This window comes from Eulemur rufifrons, chromosome 13, assembly GCF_041146395.1.
Source record: "Eulemur rufifrons isolate Redbay chromosome 13, OSU_ERuf_1, whole genome shotgun sequence".
NCBI lineage: Eukaryota > Metazoa > Chordata > Mammalia > Primates > Lemuridae > Eulemur > Eulemur rufifrons.
Window position 1 is genome coordinate 235,269 of NC_090995.1, and position 15,637 is coordinate 250,905.

Genomic DNA, 15,637 nt, shown 5'->3' on the forward strand with positions numbered 1-15,637 from the left:
ACTGAGGCTGCTATGAGAGGAGAAGCAAAGACAGAAAAGAGGAGGAGACGCGTTCAGAGGGGCGGGGAAGAATGTGGTCCTGGCAGGGCTGTGTCTGGGGAAACTGACCAAGGAGAGCAGGCTCCGCCAGGGCCCCAGGGGAAGTCAGGATGCTCTTCGTGGGCCTGAGAGTGACAGGTGTGTTAGGGCTGGGAGGAGCTGGTGGATAATCCTGAGGGACAGGAGCTCAGAGTTTTGGGGTCCCCAGGGGAGGCAGAAAAGGCAACATGGGGAGGACCAGGGGAGGGAGGAGCATCCCTGGCCGAGAGGAAGCCACCATGGATGTGCACAGAGAGCCCTGCCCTCCAGGGGAGCCTCAGGGACCTGCAGAAGGGGATGGAGTGAATGGCTGGGGGTGGGAGGCAGCTACAGGCACAGAGAACCTGTGGGAAGATCGACCCGGTCACAGCACAGTCTGATATCAGGTCAGTGAAGTCTCTGTGGGCGCACATGCCTCCATCTGTCACCTCCTCTGTGACTTCCAATGTGGGAAAGTCCCACACCCTTCATCCTCTCAGGAACCTAAATATCCCCTTTCCCTCAAAAGGTCCCTGTCCCCACCTGTCCTCCCTGGTTCTCTGGTCACTCTGGGCAGGGACCTGACTGTGCTGACTGACTTTGCTGCTGCTGCTCAGGTCTTCACAGTGGGAGCAGGTGGCAGCTCAGGAATTGCACACGGGCTGGGGGTTGGGAGAGGGGTCACCTCATTGGTAGTGGGGACAGGAACCTGCCCCTGAGCTGCACTTGCATAGCTCACAGTGTTGTCATGTGGAGTGTATATGACATGTGAATGTCTATGGAGCCCTGTGGGGACACCCAGCACAGCCTCCTGGGCTCCACACTTTTGACAGGGGACACCTGATTCTGTCCTGTCCTTCTTGGTGAGTGGAGTCACCTCATGCAGATATGACCCTGCCATGCTCCTCTCCACTGTCTGGTGGGACTCTGGCCTGGACAGAGGGTCCCTTTGGGTGGAGAAGAAAGCGATGGCCTGAGTCAACCCCACGGGCTGAGGGAAGCCCATGCACCCAGTGTCTCCCTGGGGTGGAGCTGTCCCTCCTGCAGGAGAGTCCCACACCCATGGGGTCATCACACCCAGTCCCACAAGAGGAGGCTCAGCCATTTCTCTAGTGAGGACCTAATGGTCGCCCTCTCTCTCTCTCTCTCTCTCACACACACACACAGACACACACAGACACACACACACACACACACACACACACATATCAGACCCACAGCGCCCCCTGCTGGCCACAGACTCACAACCCTCTGCTCATTCTCACTACACAGCTGAGCCCTCCTGGCAGATGAAGCTGCTTCTGACCCTTTTCCCACCTGGGGAGAGGTAGTGCGGGTGCTGGAGCCTTTGCTCCCCAGGGGCCCTCGTGTGGGGTCACCATGGACTGCAGGGATCCACGGTTGACCTTCTGCATCCCCACCTTTGCACTCGCCACGCCCTGCAGGGATACCAGTGACCCCACGGTGGCAGGTCATGGTTTCTACTCTCAATTATGCTTTCCAGACACTGTGCTCACACCTTCATAGTGTCCCTCTTTATTGAATTTGTGTCTGTTGACCTCATTTTGAGAAGGCCGGCCTTTCCTGCAGGACCCCTAATTAACACTCCCAATCATGTTTGCATCACAAACAGAGTAATTTAGGTAAATAAATTAACTGTATCATGCAAGAGTCAAAACTTTCAACACGCTTGTTTCCATTGGAAAGATTCTGTTTCCTGAGCAAGGAACAGCTGTCTACATACAGGTGACAAGACTCAGAATGTCCTATGAGCCACGGTGCAGACATCCTGCAAGTGGCACGAAGGTTCCATGGAAGGGCTGTGGCCTCTCACAACGGGGCATAAATGGCTGAAGTTTTCACCACTGATGCTGGCTGTTGCCACAGCAGTGAGGACCCAGTGACTTCATGGGATGGTCCTCAGGCTCTGACCAAGATGTCAGCTAGAAAGGGCTAAATTTCTTCTTTCAAGAGAGACACGTCAGCTCCAGAGGCTCTGACTTTAGCACACTTGGATAAACAGGCAACATTTCAATATCATAATGAACAGTTTTTCTCATTTCTGACAATTCAGAAACATTGAATGGAAAATTGAGAGTAGAGCCTTTTTGAAACTGAAGATGCTTCTAAGTAGAGTGTGTATATATCCCAGTTATTTTAAAATTCTCGTAGGATGAGACCCTTAGCAGGCTGAGATTTTTGTCCCACTTCCCCATCTGCCTGTGTCTCTGTGAGAAGCACTGTTGTGCTCAGTCATACAGTAATAGTCGGCCTTGTCCCCAGGCTGCAGCCCAGAGATGTGCAGAATCCCTGCATTGGCCGAGGCATCTTGGGAGCCAGAGAAGCGGCTGGGGACCCCAGAGCCCTGGTGCTTATCTCAGTCTGTGTAGTAGTACAGGAGGTACTGGGGAGGGCTCCCTGGCTTCTGTTGGTGCCAAGATATACCATAGCTGCCAACACTGAAGTCACTGCTCAGGGTGCAGGTGAGTCTGGCTGATGCTCCAGGAGATGCAGAGAGGGAGGGCGGCTGAGTCAGCACAGGCTGGGACAGGGAACCTGCAAAGAGAGACACTCGTGGGTGCTGGGGCAGAATCCAGGGTGAAATTCTTCATGGGTCTTAGACAAAAGGGCTGACACAGGATGGAAACGGAGACTCAGTTTACAAGGCCTGTCCCCACCTGTGCAGTGAGAGAGGAGCATGAGGAGGAGAGGAGCCCAGGCCGTGGTGGACACAGCACCTGGTCCCCACAGTGGGGCTGGGCTGCCCCAGGCCTCCTTTTGTGCCCACCCTCTGCAGAGGAGGGGCTGCTCATGCAAATGTGTTTCCATCCAGGGACCGCCCAGCCCCTCCCTGAGCCCTGGGCTGGAGCTCAGCTCTCCCTGCACACTGAGGAGGAGGCAGCTTTGCTTTGCCCCTTGGGGGAGCCCTGGGAGGAAGCACCTGCTGAGACCACACAAAGGGCCCTGCTGAGGGGACTGTGCCAGGCCAGAGAGGACCCAGCTGCTGAGTCCCCATCAGTGAGCACAGGCCCAGTCCCAAGTCCTTTCCTTCTTGCAGTGACTGATCCTCACTGAGCAGCTGTGTAGGGACCACAGGGCAGTCCCCCAGCGCCCCCTGCTGGTCACAGGCACACACCTCCCCATGGCCCAAAGACCTGAGAGCCCAGCTGGTCTCTGCAGCTCCCCAGTCACTGTCTCTGTCACACAGCCATGGGCTGAGTCCCTGGTGGAGTGACCCCAACACACTGTGAGTGATCACTGGGGTTTCTCACTCCCAGAGGGAGCCCTGGACTATGGGAGGTGCAATCATGTGCATATATAGCTTTTTAAGATGCAGCATCCCCAGAGTACATTCCAGAAATTTCTAAATGACTCTCATGAGCCATCATGGTGGGCACCACATGTGCTAGAACATCTGAGGTGATTCGAATGGTGTGAATGTGCTATTCAGGGCAATGATATAGAAGAGAAATGTTCAAGGAATTGGCTTAGTAATATGTTTAGCATTCACCAATTGAGAAAACATTTCAAAAGTCACACTAGTCTACTAGTTCCAATGTCTGTGACTATTTGGGGATAGTTTTCACCAACATTTTAGTGTTTATTTCCTTTGTTTTATGTTTTGTTGTTGCTGTAATGTTTTCTCTTTTGTAGTCTATGGGGACAATAATTTCTTGTTTCTTTAACTGACTCATAATTTCATTTTGAAAAATGGAGATTTTAAGTAATATGATGTGACAACTCTGGAAATCAGTTCCATTCCCTGCTGATTTCTGTTGTTGTCCTTCTTATTCTTTGCCTTCTCCTTCATCATCATCATGATTATTATTTGTTGTTATTGCTGTTGATGGTTTATTGTTTCATGGTTTTCTGTCCTAAGACTGTAGTCTCTGCATGTGTGGACACTGAAGTCTCAGTTTAAATACATTAATGTTTAATTATTGGACAGAGGTTCCCTTTGGTACCTTGAAGATATATCTCTCAACAGTCCCCAAAGGCTCTCTGCACGTGTTGGGGCACAATTTCAACACTCTGTCAGTTTATAACTCTGTCTTGGCCTCCAATTCATCTTGCAGGGATCTTCAGTTTCAGCCATTGAGGAAAGATTAGGGGCTTCTTAGTTCTCACCCAAACATAAACATACCCCAGGGCATGTAAGTGGCCTTCGGTATCCACAGGAATATGTCAGGGCTTATCAACACCACCTGTGGACATCCCACACCGGGCACTTGGCTTCACATAGAAGCATTTTGATCAGCTTTGGGCTTATTCCACCCCAGACACTGTCTCAGGCGCTCTCAGCGTGAACAAATGCCAGCCCTTATTCCACAACACATTGAGGATGGAGCAGCTTAAACCAAACAAGCTCTGAGTCAATTCAAATTCAGAAAAGTGTTGAGGGGGGGCTTTTCTTAGAGCATCCAGAAAGTTCAAGTAATGACTAGTTTCTGTGGATAGGGCCTTTTGGGGAACTCCAAGACTATTATTTTGTTATTCTAATTAATGCTTTTCACAGCTACAGTGGTTTTGAGGCTGTTAATTTGCAGGGCCTCCATGGGTTTGGGGAGATTTGCAATAAAAACAACACAACTCTTGTTCTTACAAAGGTCATCCCTTTTTTCTTAAATGGACCTCACATTGTTGTAGCCTTTACTAAATGTCCAGAGTTCTGGAAAGGTTGACTTAGACAATTTTTCCCACTGTTCATATGCTCTTGTATGGTGGAAAAGGTTTTCAAAGGGCCCCATTCCGTCATTGCTTAAGTGTTTCTTGACTACCTGTTTTTGGAAAAAGAAACCTTTTCAGGCTCAAAGCTGTCAAAATTTCCTAACTGGCCATTTAGTTTCCTTTTATTTCTTACATTCTTGCATATCAGTTGTCATCTTATGTACATTGGGATCAATTTCTCAACCTTGTCCCCTACTCCCGAAATCCAAACACTAAACACTTAAGAAAACCTTTGGAAACAGCCAAAGGACTTAAGGTTTGTTCTCACACCAGCCACAAATTTTTATTCTCTCTCTCTGCATTTATTCAGAGTGTGCTTCCTACCATAAAGACAGAATCTGAAAATTTCTTAGAAGTAAATAAAATTATTTTTAAAGGTGGTCATTTAAATAATCCTCAAAAAGGCAGGAGTGAGGTATGTTCTGGAGTCTCAGTGTTTGAGTCTGGACAGGAGAAAGACCCCACATCCCCATGTAGTGACAATGCAGCAAGCAGCAGGGGTGACAGGATCAGTTGCTACATTTCCATCCTTGCTACAGATCTGTTCCCTCTGTAGGAGCCTGGGCCTAGCAGCCTGGTTCCCAGGGAACCCTTGAAAGGAATCAGAATGCATCCAGTTCTCTCCCTGAAAAATTTCTGACAAAAAAGTCAATATTTTTCAGGGTTCAGACCAACAGACACTGTTTCTGGGAGCCAGGCGGCAGCCTTGGTAGCAGAGTGGAGAAAACAGTTTTTGTCCCGCTTCCCCCTTCATCTGGATCGCTGTGCTTCAACGATATGAACCACCACTGCCATAACCTGCACCACAGTAGTAGTCGGCCTCGTCCTCAGACTGGGTGTTGGAGATGGTTAAGTAGCGGTCAGCCCCGGAGCTGGAGCCCGAGAAGCAATCGGGGATCCCGTCCCCCTTGCTGTGGCTTCCATCACTCTTAACATACATCAAGTACCGAGGGGCCTTCCCCGGCTGCTGCTGATGCCACACAATGCCATAGTTGCTGTATCCACTGCTCAGGGTGCAGGTGAGCTTGACCGAGGCTCCCGGGGAGGCAGAGGCAGAGGGTGACTGAGTCAGCACAGGCTGGGAGAGGGACCCTGGAAACACAGACACACATTATGTCCTGGAGGAAGGACAAGAGGGAAGGGCAGTGTGGCATGGGTCTGGGAGGTGGTGTCAGTGAGCTGGGGGTCAGGATGCTGAGGACCGTCCTGACCTGTGCAGTGAAGGAGGAGGGTGAGGAGGAGGAGCGGGGCCCAGGCCATGGTGCAGACACCCCAGAGCTGTGCTGAGGCTGCCACGCTGCAGGTGTCTCTTATCCAGCCTCCAGCCCCAGAGGAGGGAGGGGGCCCTGCATGCAAATGTGCTGCTCCTCCCCTGCCCACCAAGCCCGCCCCGGGCCTGTGTGCGCCCCAGTGACAGGGTGTCATTACTGGGAGGGGAACCTGGGCAGGGTCTATCCTGAGGCTCCCCAGGGGCCCAGAGAAGATACAGCTGCTGACACCAATAAGCTCTGACCAGAGCCCAAGGTCAGTAGTCTGGTTTCCCAGCTGAGCCCCACAGAGCCTTCAGTGACAGGCCCACAGCGTCCCCTGCTGCCCACGCCTAGAGCAGTGTGTCTGTGACCAGATGCCAGGGGGTCCTGACAGAGGCTCCTGCCCCCACCAGGGCCTTGACCACTGCCCCCTCCCTGCACAAGGGCAGAGTGAGTCTCCTCCTCAGGGCACCTCCCACCTTGTCTCAGTCCTTAGTTTTCTCTTCCTCCTCGGTGGGAACAGGACACACAACTCACCCCATTAACAAGGGGGCCTCACGGGAAGGGACGACTCATCTACAAACTGAGCCTGACTTTTGTAGGCTCAAAAGTCCTGAGCTGAGAACAAAGCCCAAGCTGCTCCCAAAGCCAGGTTCTCTCTCCCTCCTTGGTTCCTCAGGAGGTCATGCCCAGGGACAGGGTGGGGAGTGTCTGGGATGATAAGTGAGGATGCTGGGTCACTCACTGGATTTGCCACAAATGAGAAGAGGCCCAGGAAGTGTAAGAAAAAGATATCAATGTGGTTAAAAAAGGGAAGATGGGGACTTAGAGCTTCTTCAGACATAACAGGCTACAGAGATCAAAGAGAGAAGAGAAGATGTGAATGACAACTTCTAAGGAAAGATATGAAAAATTATCCACAACTCCTCTGAGATAAAGACCTTGCTGATTAATGGAGAAGGTCACCGGGCAGAAGGGGGCTGTAGGAAAGGTAGGGAGATCAAAGATCTGAGAAGAGAAGTCAGGAATCAGAGACAGGAAGGGGAGGGTGAGGATGGTCCACATTGTAGAAGAGACTGGAGGAGAATCCGTCGGGAACATGGGGCAGGATCCAGACAGCGGGTCAGGTGGAAGGATATTGGGGGTGTGTTTGCTTTCATTCCTGTTTCATTTCTTACAGAAAGTGGAGCCTCTTCCAGCGTTTCAACTATTTTGTCTGGTCCTCTCCCTGCCTGGGTGGAGGGGGTGCCTCTTTGATCAAAATTTTTCAGTTCCCTCTGAGTGAGATTTCTCCTTGGTGTTTGTCAGCTAATGCCTTCCCTTCTTAACTTTCCATCATTCTTATGAATTTTGTCATATTGAAACACATAGGAGACCAGGTGCAGTGGCTCATGTCTGTAATCCTAGCACTCTGGGAGGCTTAGGAGGGAGGATAGCTTGAGCTCAGGTGTTTGAGACCACCTTGAGCAAGAGTGAGACTTCATCTCTACTAAAAATGGAAAACAATAACTGGCCATGGTGGCGGCCTGTAGTCCCAGCTACTCAGGAGGCTGAGACAGGAGGATCACTAGAGTCCAGGAGTTTGAGGTTGCTGTGAGCTAGGCTGACGCCACTGCACTCTAGCTGGGGTGGCAGAGCCAAACTCTTTCTCACGCCACACTCCTGAGTCCACATGTTACAGGATCCCAGATGGTCCCTGTGCACGTGCACGTCTGAGGAGCTCTGATCCGACACAGGCAGGAAGGTGCTGGAGGGTTTGGTGATGGATGTTCCTCAGGCCTCAGTCTGCTCTGCTACCTGCCAGTGTGCCCAGCCAACTGCCCTCCTGTGTCCCATTCTGTGCATGATGCACCAGGCATGGTGCACTCGGGGCTTTTGAATATAGCGGGCATCTCCCCCTGAGCTCACAAATTCACAGAGACGACTGCAAGTGTTTTAGTAATAACAGATTATCTTCCCCTCTTCACATGTTATACCAGTGAACAAGTGGAATTATATAAAAGCTATAATTTTGCATTAGTACTTATAATCTTAATAATATTAAGCAGTGTTTGTGTATTTATGTATTTTTAAGAACGGGAGTTCTTTATGTTAACCTTAGGTGACAATCACAGTTTTAAAAGTTAGAAATATGAGGCCGGGCGCGGTGGCTCACGCCTGTAATCCTAGCACTCTGGGAGGCCGAGGTGGGCGGATCGTTTGAGCTCAGGAGTTCGAGACCAGCCTGAGCAAGAGCGAGACCCCACCTCTACCAAAAATAGAAAGAAATTATATGGACAGCTAAAAATATATATAGAAAAAATTAGCCGGGCATGGTGGCGCATGCCTGTAGTCCCAGCTACTCGGGAGGCTGAGACAGGAGGATCGCTTGAGCTCAGGAGTTTGAGGTTGCTGTGAGCTAGGCTGACGCCACGGCACTCACTCTAGCCTGGGCAACAGAGTGAGACTCTGTCTCAAAAAAAAAAAAAAAAAAAAAAAAGTTAGAAATATGAGTACAAATTTTATTTCATTATTTGTGTTCATGTTTCTAACTTTGAAAACTGTGATTGCGGACAATGGAGGGCAAGGGTGAAGGAAATGCATTCAAATGAGGAATATTGTTACGCTGATTGTTTGGTGCATTGACTTCCCAGGACTGCTGTCACAGCGCACCACAGTCTGGGGGTCTAACCCAACAGGAATGTGTGGTCCCACAGCTCTGCAGGCTGCTCCTCCAAAATCACAGGGAGAGCCATGTTTATCTCACACCTCTAGGGGAAGATTCCTTCCTGTCCTTGGCTGCTGGTGGTTCACCTCCAATCTTTCCTGTCCCTTGGCTTGCAGCTGCATAAGTCCAGTGTCTGCCCCCATCTTCACATGTTGTCTTCTCTGTGTCCCCTGTCTTCAGAAGGCCACATTCTTATAAGAAGACCAAGCACATTGCGTCAGGAGACCACCCTAACCCAATATGATCTCTTTTTATCTAGTAACAATTACTTCTACAATGGCATTATTTCTCAAAATTAGATACCATTCCACAGTACTGGGAGTTAGGACTTCAGTGTATCTTCTTGGGGTGAAATATTTTTACATTACATTAGAGAAGAATCCTTTTCTAAATAAATTATAATTTTTAAATTTAAAATTATGCAATGCACTTGTACTGCGTGAGAATAAAGTCTAATAATATAAACTTTTTTTTTTAATATTCAAAAAGAGGGTTTCTTCCCTTCACCATTAATTTGCAATAAGAACATCATTGGAGATTTGTTAGACCTTAGCCTTTACATCTGGTCCTACTGTTACTGTTCTTTTGTGGAAGGCAGAATGATTCAACTCTACTTTCTGTGGACCAATTTATTCCAAATCTTCCACAAATATGCTCCACTATAAGGCTAAAATGTGCATGTGAATCATTTCAGACACTGCTATTCACCTTTCTAAGTAGAGTCAACATTCAGGCTGCCCTGGGGGCTCAGGTTTCTGGTCATGTGATCTTCATATCACATGATCATATTTGTACCAGACTCAGTCAAAAGCAGGTTGTGTTTTGGTTTCTTATCTCTGCCTCTCACTGTGCTGAGCTCCACTGTAGCGTGGCATACAATGTCCTCAGCCCTGTCAGGGCGGCTTTGCCTCCAGCGAGGGAGACTGGCGACGGGGTAGGCGTCCAGGAGTGTTTGCTGTTTGTATCATAAATCCATGTCCTGGGGACTTCGCCATGCTTCTGCTGAGCCTAGCATGGATAGTGGCCGTTTGTGGAGCCACAGGCAAGAAAGACTGTCCCTTGTGGGGATACTGTCAGTGAGGACTCCTGAGTCACCAAAACCTGAGGGATGATGTATGAGAGAAAAATAGACCCATGTTAGGAATGAGGAACAAAAGCAGAGAAATCCCTGCAGAGGCTGGTTTCATGGAGATGAACCTGGGCAAGGGGCAGGGAGGAAGAGGAGGAGGAGGAGGAGGAGGAGGAGGAGGAGAGGAGTCCAGGCCATGGTGTGGACTTCCCAAAGATCCCCAGGACCCACAGCTGCTGCTGGACTTGGAATGTTCTTTTATCTCCTCCTCAGCTCCCTGGTAGTAGGGCCTGTGTGTGAGCGGTGCCTTCTGAGAACACGAGCCCTTTACCAACACCACCTGCACCACCGATTCTGAACGCTCAGCCCAGAGGGCAGCTCCTCGGTCCGGGAGGCTGGGCTGGTGCGAGCCCTGAGCTTGCCCCTTGGGAGGAAGCACCTGCTGTCACCACTAACTCAGGCTGCAGAGCAGGGGCCCAGGGACCATGCATGAGAACCATGGGGGATTATCAGGCCTTGCTGAGCTCTGAGAAGATCCACAGCTCCCCCTGCTGGGCTGTGATAACCGTTGTCTGTACTTTCTCTAGTGTTGAACATCTTTCCTAAGGCCTGAAGTTTTCCTTGTTACTTGTTCTTGGGTTCATCCAGAGAGTTTTTTATTTTTATTTTTTTTTTAAGTTTTAATTTTTTAGTTCTATGATTTCCATTGGTTTGTTTTAATGACTTCTACTTTTTTTCTGAGATTTGCTTCTTTTCTATTTGTTTCAAGAATATCTGAAATTGCTCCTCAAAATGATTCCATGATGCTGATTTCAATGTCTCTGTCATATAATTTCAACACTAAGTTGTCTCAGTGTTGGTGTCTGTGGATTGTCTTTTCCTTTTCAAGTTGTGAATTTTATGGTTCTTGGCAATTTTTTATTGTGTCATGGGCATTTTGTTTAAAATTTATACTTGTTTCATATATATATTTATTATTTAAATAGATTTAGGGGATACAAATGGTGTTTTATTATGTGGATTTGTTGTCTAGTAGTGAAATATGAGGTTCAGGCAGACCCTTCACCTGAATTGTGTACATTATACCTAATAGGTAACTTTTTATCCTGAACCTCATTCCACTCTCCATCCTTCTGAGTGTCTAGTGACCCTTGTGTCACTATGTATGACCACTCTCCACCCTTCTGAGTGTCCAGTGACCCTTGTGTCACTGTGTATGGCCATGCATACCCATAGCTTAGCTCCCACCTATACGTGAGAACATGCAGTATCTGTTTTTGTTTGTTTGTTTCTGAGTAACTTAGAATAATGGCCTCCAAGTCTAACCAAGTTGTTGCAAATGGCATTATTTCATTCTTCTTTATGGGTGAATAGTATTCCACGGAGTGTCTGTGTGTGTGTGTGTGTGTGTGTGTGTGTTTATGTGTGTGTGTGTCACATTTTGTTTATCCAGCCCTGGGTTAATGGGCACTTAAGTTGACTCTGTACCTTTGTGATTGTGAACCGTGCTGCAATAAACACACAAAGGCAAGTGTCTTTTTGATGTAATTATTTTTTCCCTTTGTGTAGATGCCCAATAATGAAGTTGCTGGATTGAATGCATCAATTGAGATTATAATATGGCTTTTGTTTTTGGTTCTGTTTATATGGTGAATCACATTTATGGCCTCACATATGTTGAACCGTCCTTGCATCTCTGTGCTGGAACCTACTTGATCATGGTGAATTATTTTTTTATGTGCTCTTGGATTCCATTTGCTGGCATTTGGTTGAGTATTTTGCATCTGCATTTATCAGGGATGTGGGTCTGTACTGGTGCTGTGCTCACCTGCAGTGCTGAGAGCGGACCTGCTTACCTCGTGCCCCAGCTCAGGGCAATGCGTCAGTATCCCCTCTTCGTCTGCACTGTGAGACAGCTGGTATGTGGTTTCTTTATCAAGTTTAAGGGTTGCTCCCTCTATTTATCCAAATCTGAACTTTTTTTTGGTCATGAATGGACATTGAATTTTATCAAATGCTTTTTCTGTATTGATTGATGAGGTCATGTGGTTGTTCTTTGGCCTACAAATATGGTGGATTGTATTGGGTGACCTTTGCATAGTAAACCAACTTGTAATGACCTCCATTTGGCATGGTGTGCACTTCTTGTCATCTGTTACTTAAGTACATTTGGTAATCTTTTCTGAATAATATATGTGTTTCTAAGTGACATCTGCTTTGTTTGTTTATTTTACTATCAGGAGAATGTTGGTACCAGCAGTAGATTGCTCAATTTGGCAATAATTGTTATCCTAACCACATTCAGTGTGTGAATCACAAAATGAAAATATCTATTTATTTATTGATTTCTCCTCATTTCTCTTTCAATAATTTGTAGTTTTCAGTGTATAAGACTTTTAATTTTCTCAAATTTATCTTTAATATTTCACATTCATACACTATAAATATTATTGATTTTGCTTAATGATATTTGATGGTTCATTACTAGTGCATAGAACACAAATTATTTCTGTGTGTGGATATTGTGTCACAAAACTCAGATCGAAGCACTTGAACCAGTAGCATCCCTCAGTCCCTCCTAGACCCTGAGCAGGGCATGGGTGGAACCAATGTATTTTTGTCTCTTCCAATGTCTCCACTGAGATCTTTTTTAACTCTAATGAAGCTTTTTTCTTTCTTTCTTTCCTTTTTTTTTTTTTTTTTTTTTTGCCTATGAAAACCTGAGTAGGAGAAGAATGTATTACCTGTCTAAAAGTTGAATGATTATGACACTTTAAGATCTACCAGTTCACAGAAAATGGCATGTTGCTTGAAGATGTGACAACAGAAGTCACTCCCTGAGCTAGACTTGCTCAGAGCCACCAGGAGGGGTGACTGTACCAGGCCAGGAGAGTGGAAAGAAGGTTTTTGTCTCACTTCCCTTTGGGTCTGGAGCATTGTGTAAGCATTAGCACTGTTGTGCCATATCACACAGTAGTAGTCAGCCTCGTCCTTGGGCTGCAGCCCAGAGATGTGCAGAATCCCTGCACTGGCCGAGGCATCTTTGGAGCCAGAGAAGTGGCTGGGGACCTCAGAGCCCTGGTGCTTATCTGAGTCAGACTTGAACCTCAGGAGGTACCGGGGAGGGCTCCCTGGCTTCTGCTGGTACCAGCGTATGGTGTAGCTGCCAACACTGAAGCCACTGCTCAGGGTGCAGGTGAGTCTGGCTAATGCTCCAGGAGATGCAGAGAGGGAGGGCAGCTGAGTCAGCACAGGCTGGGTCAGGGAACCCGCAAACACAGACACACAGGCGTTGGAGCAGTTAAAAGTTAGGCTACTTGAGGGCCTGTGCCAGAGGGGCTGACCCAGGCTGGGGCTGCCCCAGGTCTCTGAGGACCAGCCTCACCTGTGCAGTGAGACAGGAGAACAAGAAGGAGAGGTTTCCAGGCCATGGTGGACACTGCCCTGCTGACACCCAGTCTCAGCTCTTACCCGGGACGGCTTTATCTAACTCAAGGGCCTGGAAGGGGAGGGGCTGGCCCCACACAGTCGTTTCTCTTCCTGGGGATCTCTGCCCCGCCCTGAGAAGCAGCTGCAGCCTGGGCTTGGTTCCTTACACAGCGAGGACAAATGGGTGAGACTCAGAGTTGGCCTCATGGGAGGAACCAGGGAGGAAGCAGCAGCTGGAACCTTCCACAGACCTGAGAGCCCAGCTGGTCTCTGTAGCTCCCCAGTCACTGTCCGTGTCACACATTTATGTGCTCATTCCCACTCTTGTCATGCTGAGTCACCATATAATTACTGTTTTCTCTCTTCCCATATGAGTCCCTGTGTAGGGAAGGTGCAACCATATATACAAATGACAACTTAAGGCCTTTCCAAAAAGGATGCTGCAAAATTATGTCCTTTCATAACACACAATTTACAATATACATATATTTCAGGTTTCTGTCGTGAATTAATCTATTGATTTCACCTACTCACATTGAAATTGATTTGACTTTTGTCTCCCTTTTTTTAGCTGATTGATTGATGTACTAATTGACAAACTGAAGGAAGCACAGTGGATTCTAAATTTTGCAGCAAGCCATGCCCAGACTTTCCTCCTGCTCCCAAATATCCACCTAGATCTGGTGGTGACAATTCCACCGTTACCTCCAGGGACCTCTGAAATGTTGGACCAAGGTTCTAAAGACATTAACTCCACGTTCCCCCCTCACCCCTGAAGATGAGCCAACACATCCTATTCAGCTCCCCTCTGGGATGATGTCCGGCTGGGTGAACTCATAGCTTCTTAGCAGTGAGACACAGAGACTAAGGAAAACACTAATATTTCCTGAAAACATAATTTAGTAAGATAAAAATGATTTGATTAGAATATCCTCAAGTGTAAATTCTCTTACATTATAAAATGTTGAAAATTAGATCCATCTCCCCTTATAGGGTAAAGTCTCAGGACGTTTGACTCTGCACATGTCCCTCTTTCGTCCCTGCTGAGGTCACAGGGCACCACCCTGCTCAGCGTGCAGGGAGCATCCTGCCGGGGCCGCGGCGGTGCTGGTCCTGCTGGAATCCATGAAGCAGCTTCTTCTTCTCCTGCACTGAGTTCTTCTCTCCCAGGACTTTAGAGGAGATGGTCAAATCCCCAGCTCTTTTGTTAGTTCTCTCTGGCAAATGGGAATCGAGAAGCCAACACATCATGAGGTCTAGAACATGCCGGTGCTCGTTGCAGACATCATGCAGGTGAAGGAAGGAAGACAGAGGGTGCATGGAAACAAGAGAGGAAAACAGTTATTGGGTTTGGCTTGTCTCAGTGCCAGGAAAGTTGTTCTTGTCTTGAGGGCACGACCTGTGAGCGTCAGCTAAGACAAGAAACATCACCCATTTAAGTGAGTTGTCAAGTGTTTTTTGTCTCATAAACACCCATGGCCGTGTGAGGCCTGTGCTCTGCTTCTGGTCCTTCTGACCTCGGCCACGGCTCCTCCTCCAAATGCTGCCTTTTCTCAGTGCTCAGCTCTCCAGGGCCTCGGTCCCCGTCACTGCAGTCGCTGTCACTGAGCCTGAGCCTGCCACGCAGCACAGACCATCGCGCACCTGCACACGTCTGGCCCAGCATCGCTCTCACCGTCTGAAACTGGCTGTCCCCCAAGGACAGTCACATCCAAAGCCTTTGTCCATGTGGGCCACCTTGGTCCCCACAGCCAGGCCCAAGGGAGTACAGCACTGTGCCATGCTGGGCACAAACAGGGTGGAGGCTCAGTGTGGGCTTGTGCCCGAGTCCCACACCCATCCCTTGATCACTTCTGATCAATAATGTGCAAATAGGCAGAGCTAAGCAAGGTATCTGTGGGGTGGAATCTAGGTTGCCTTCTGGGACAGGAAGAGGAGACAGAGTCCCTGGAGCAAAGGCAGGGGCAGTGATGGGGACAGAGCCGGAGGGGAGAAGCCCCCTCTGAAATCTCCTGCCGTCAGGACACCGTGGGTGTCAGACTCACCCCTCCCTCGTTCTAAGTCTCTGTCCTCCCGTGAGGACAGTCACACTAATTTTCTCTCTCTCTCTGACTCGCTCTCACACACAGACCCACACTCGCTCTCACACCCCCGCACAGGTGCTTACAGACCCGCACACTTGCAAATCCCCCTCACTCTCTCTCTCTTTGTTTCTGTGGGGAACGCACACACACACACACACACACACACGCATGCATTCCCTTTGTGTTTTGCTATTTCTGGCCCTTTGTGGGTCCTCTCCAAGAAACAATCTGTCATAAATGGTAGAGGGCAGGAAAGCTGTGTCCTGGGTCCCTGGACAGACTCTGGGAGGGTACAGTCATGGAGCCACACATG

At 48.5% G+C, this 15,637-nt stretch overlaps 1 gene segment (V, D, J or C); it reads right to left on the reverse strand.

The window, feature by feature from the left end:
* Positions 1-5,554: 5,554 nt before the first annotated feature.
* Positions 5,555-13,242, reverse strand: LOC138393905 (immunoglobulin lambda variable 4-69-like). The segment is given in 2 exon segments: positions 5,555-5,877; positions 13,197-13,242. Coding segments are annotated over 2 exon segments (369 nt in total).
* Positions 13,243-15,637: the final 2,395 nt, after the last annotated feature.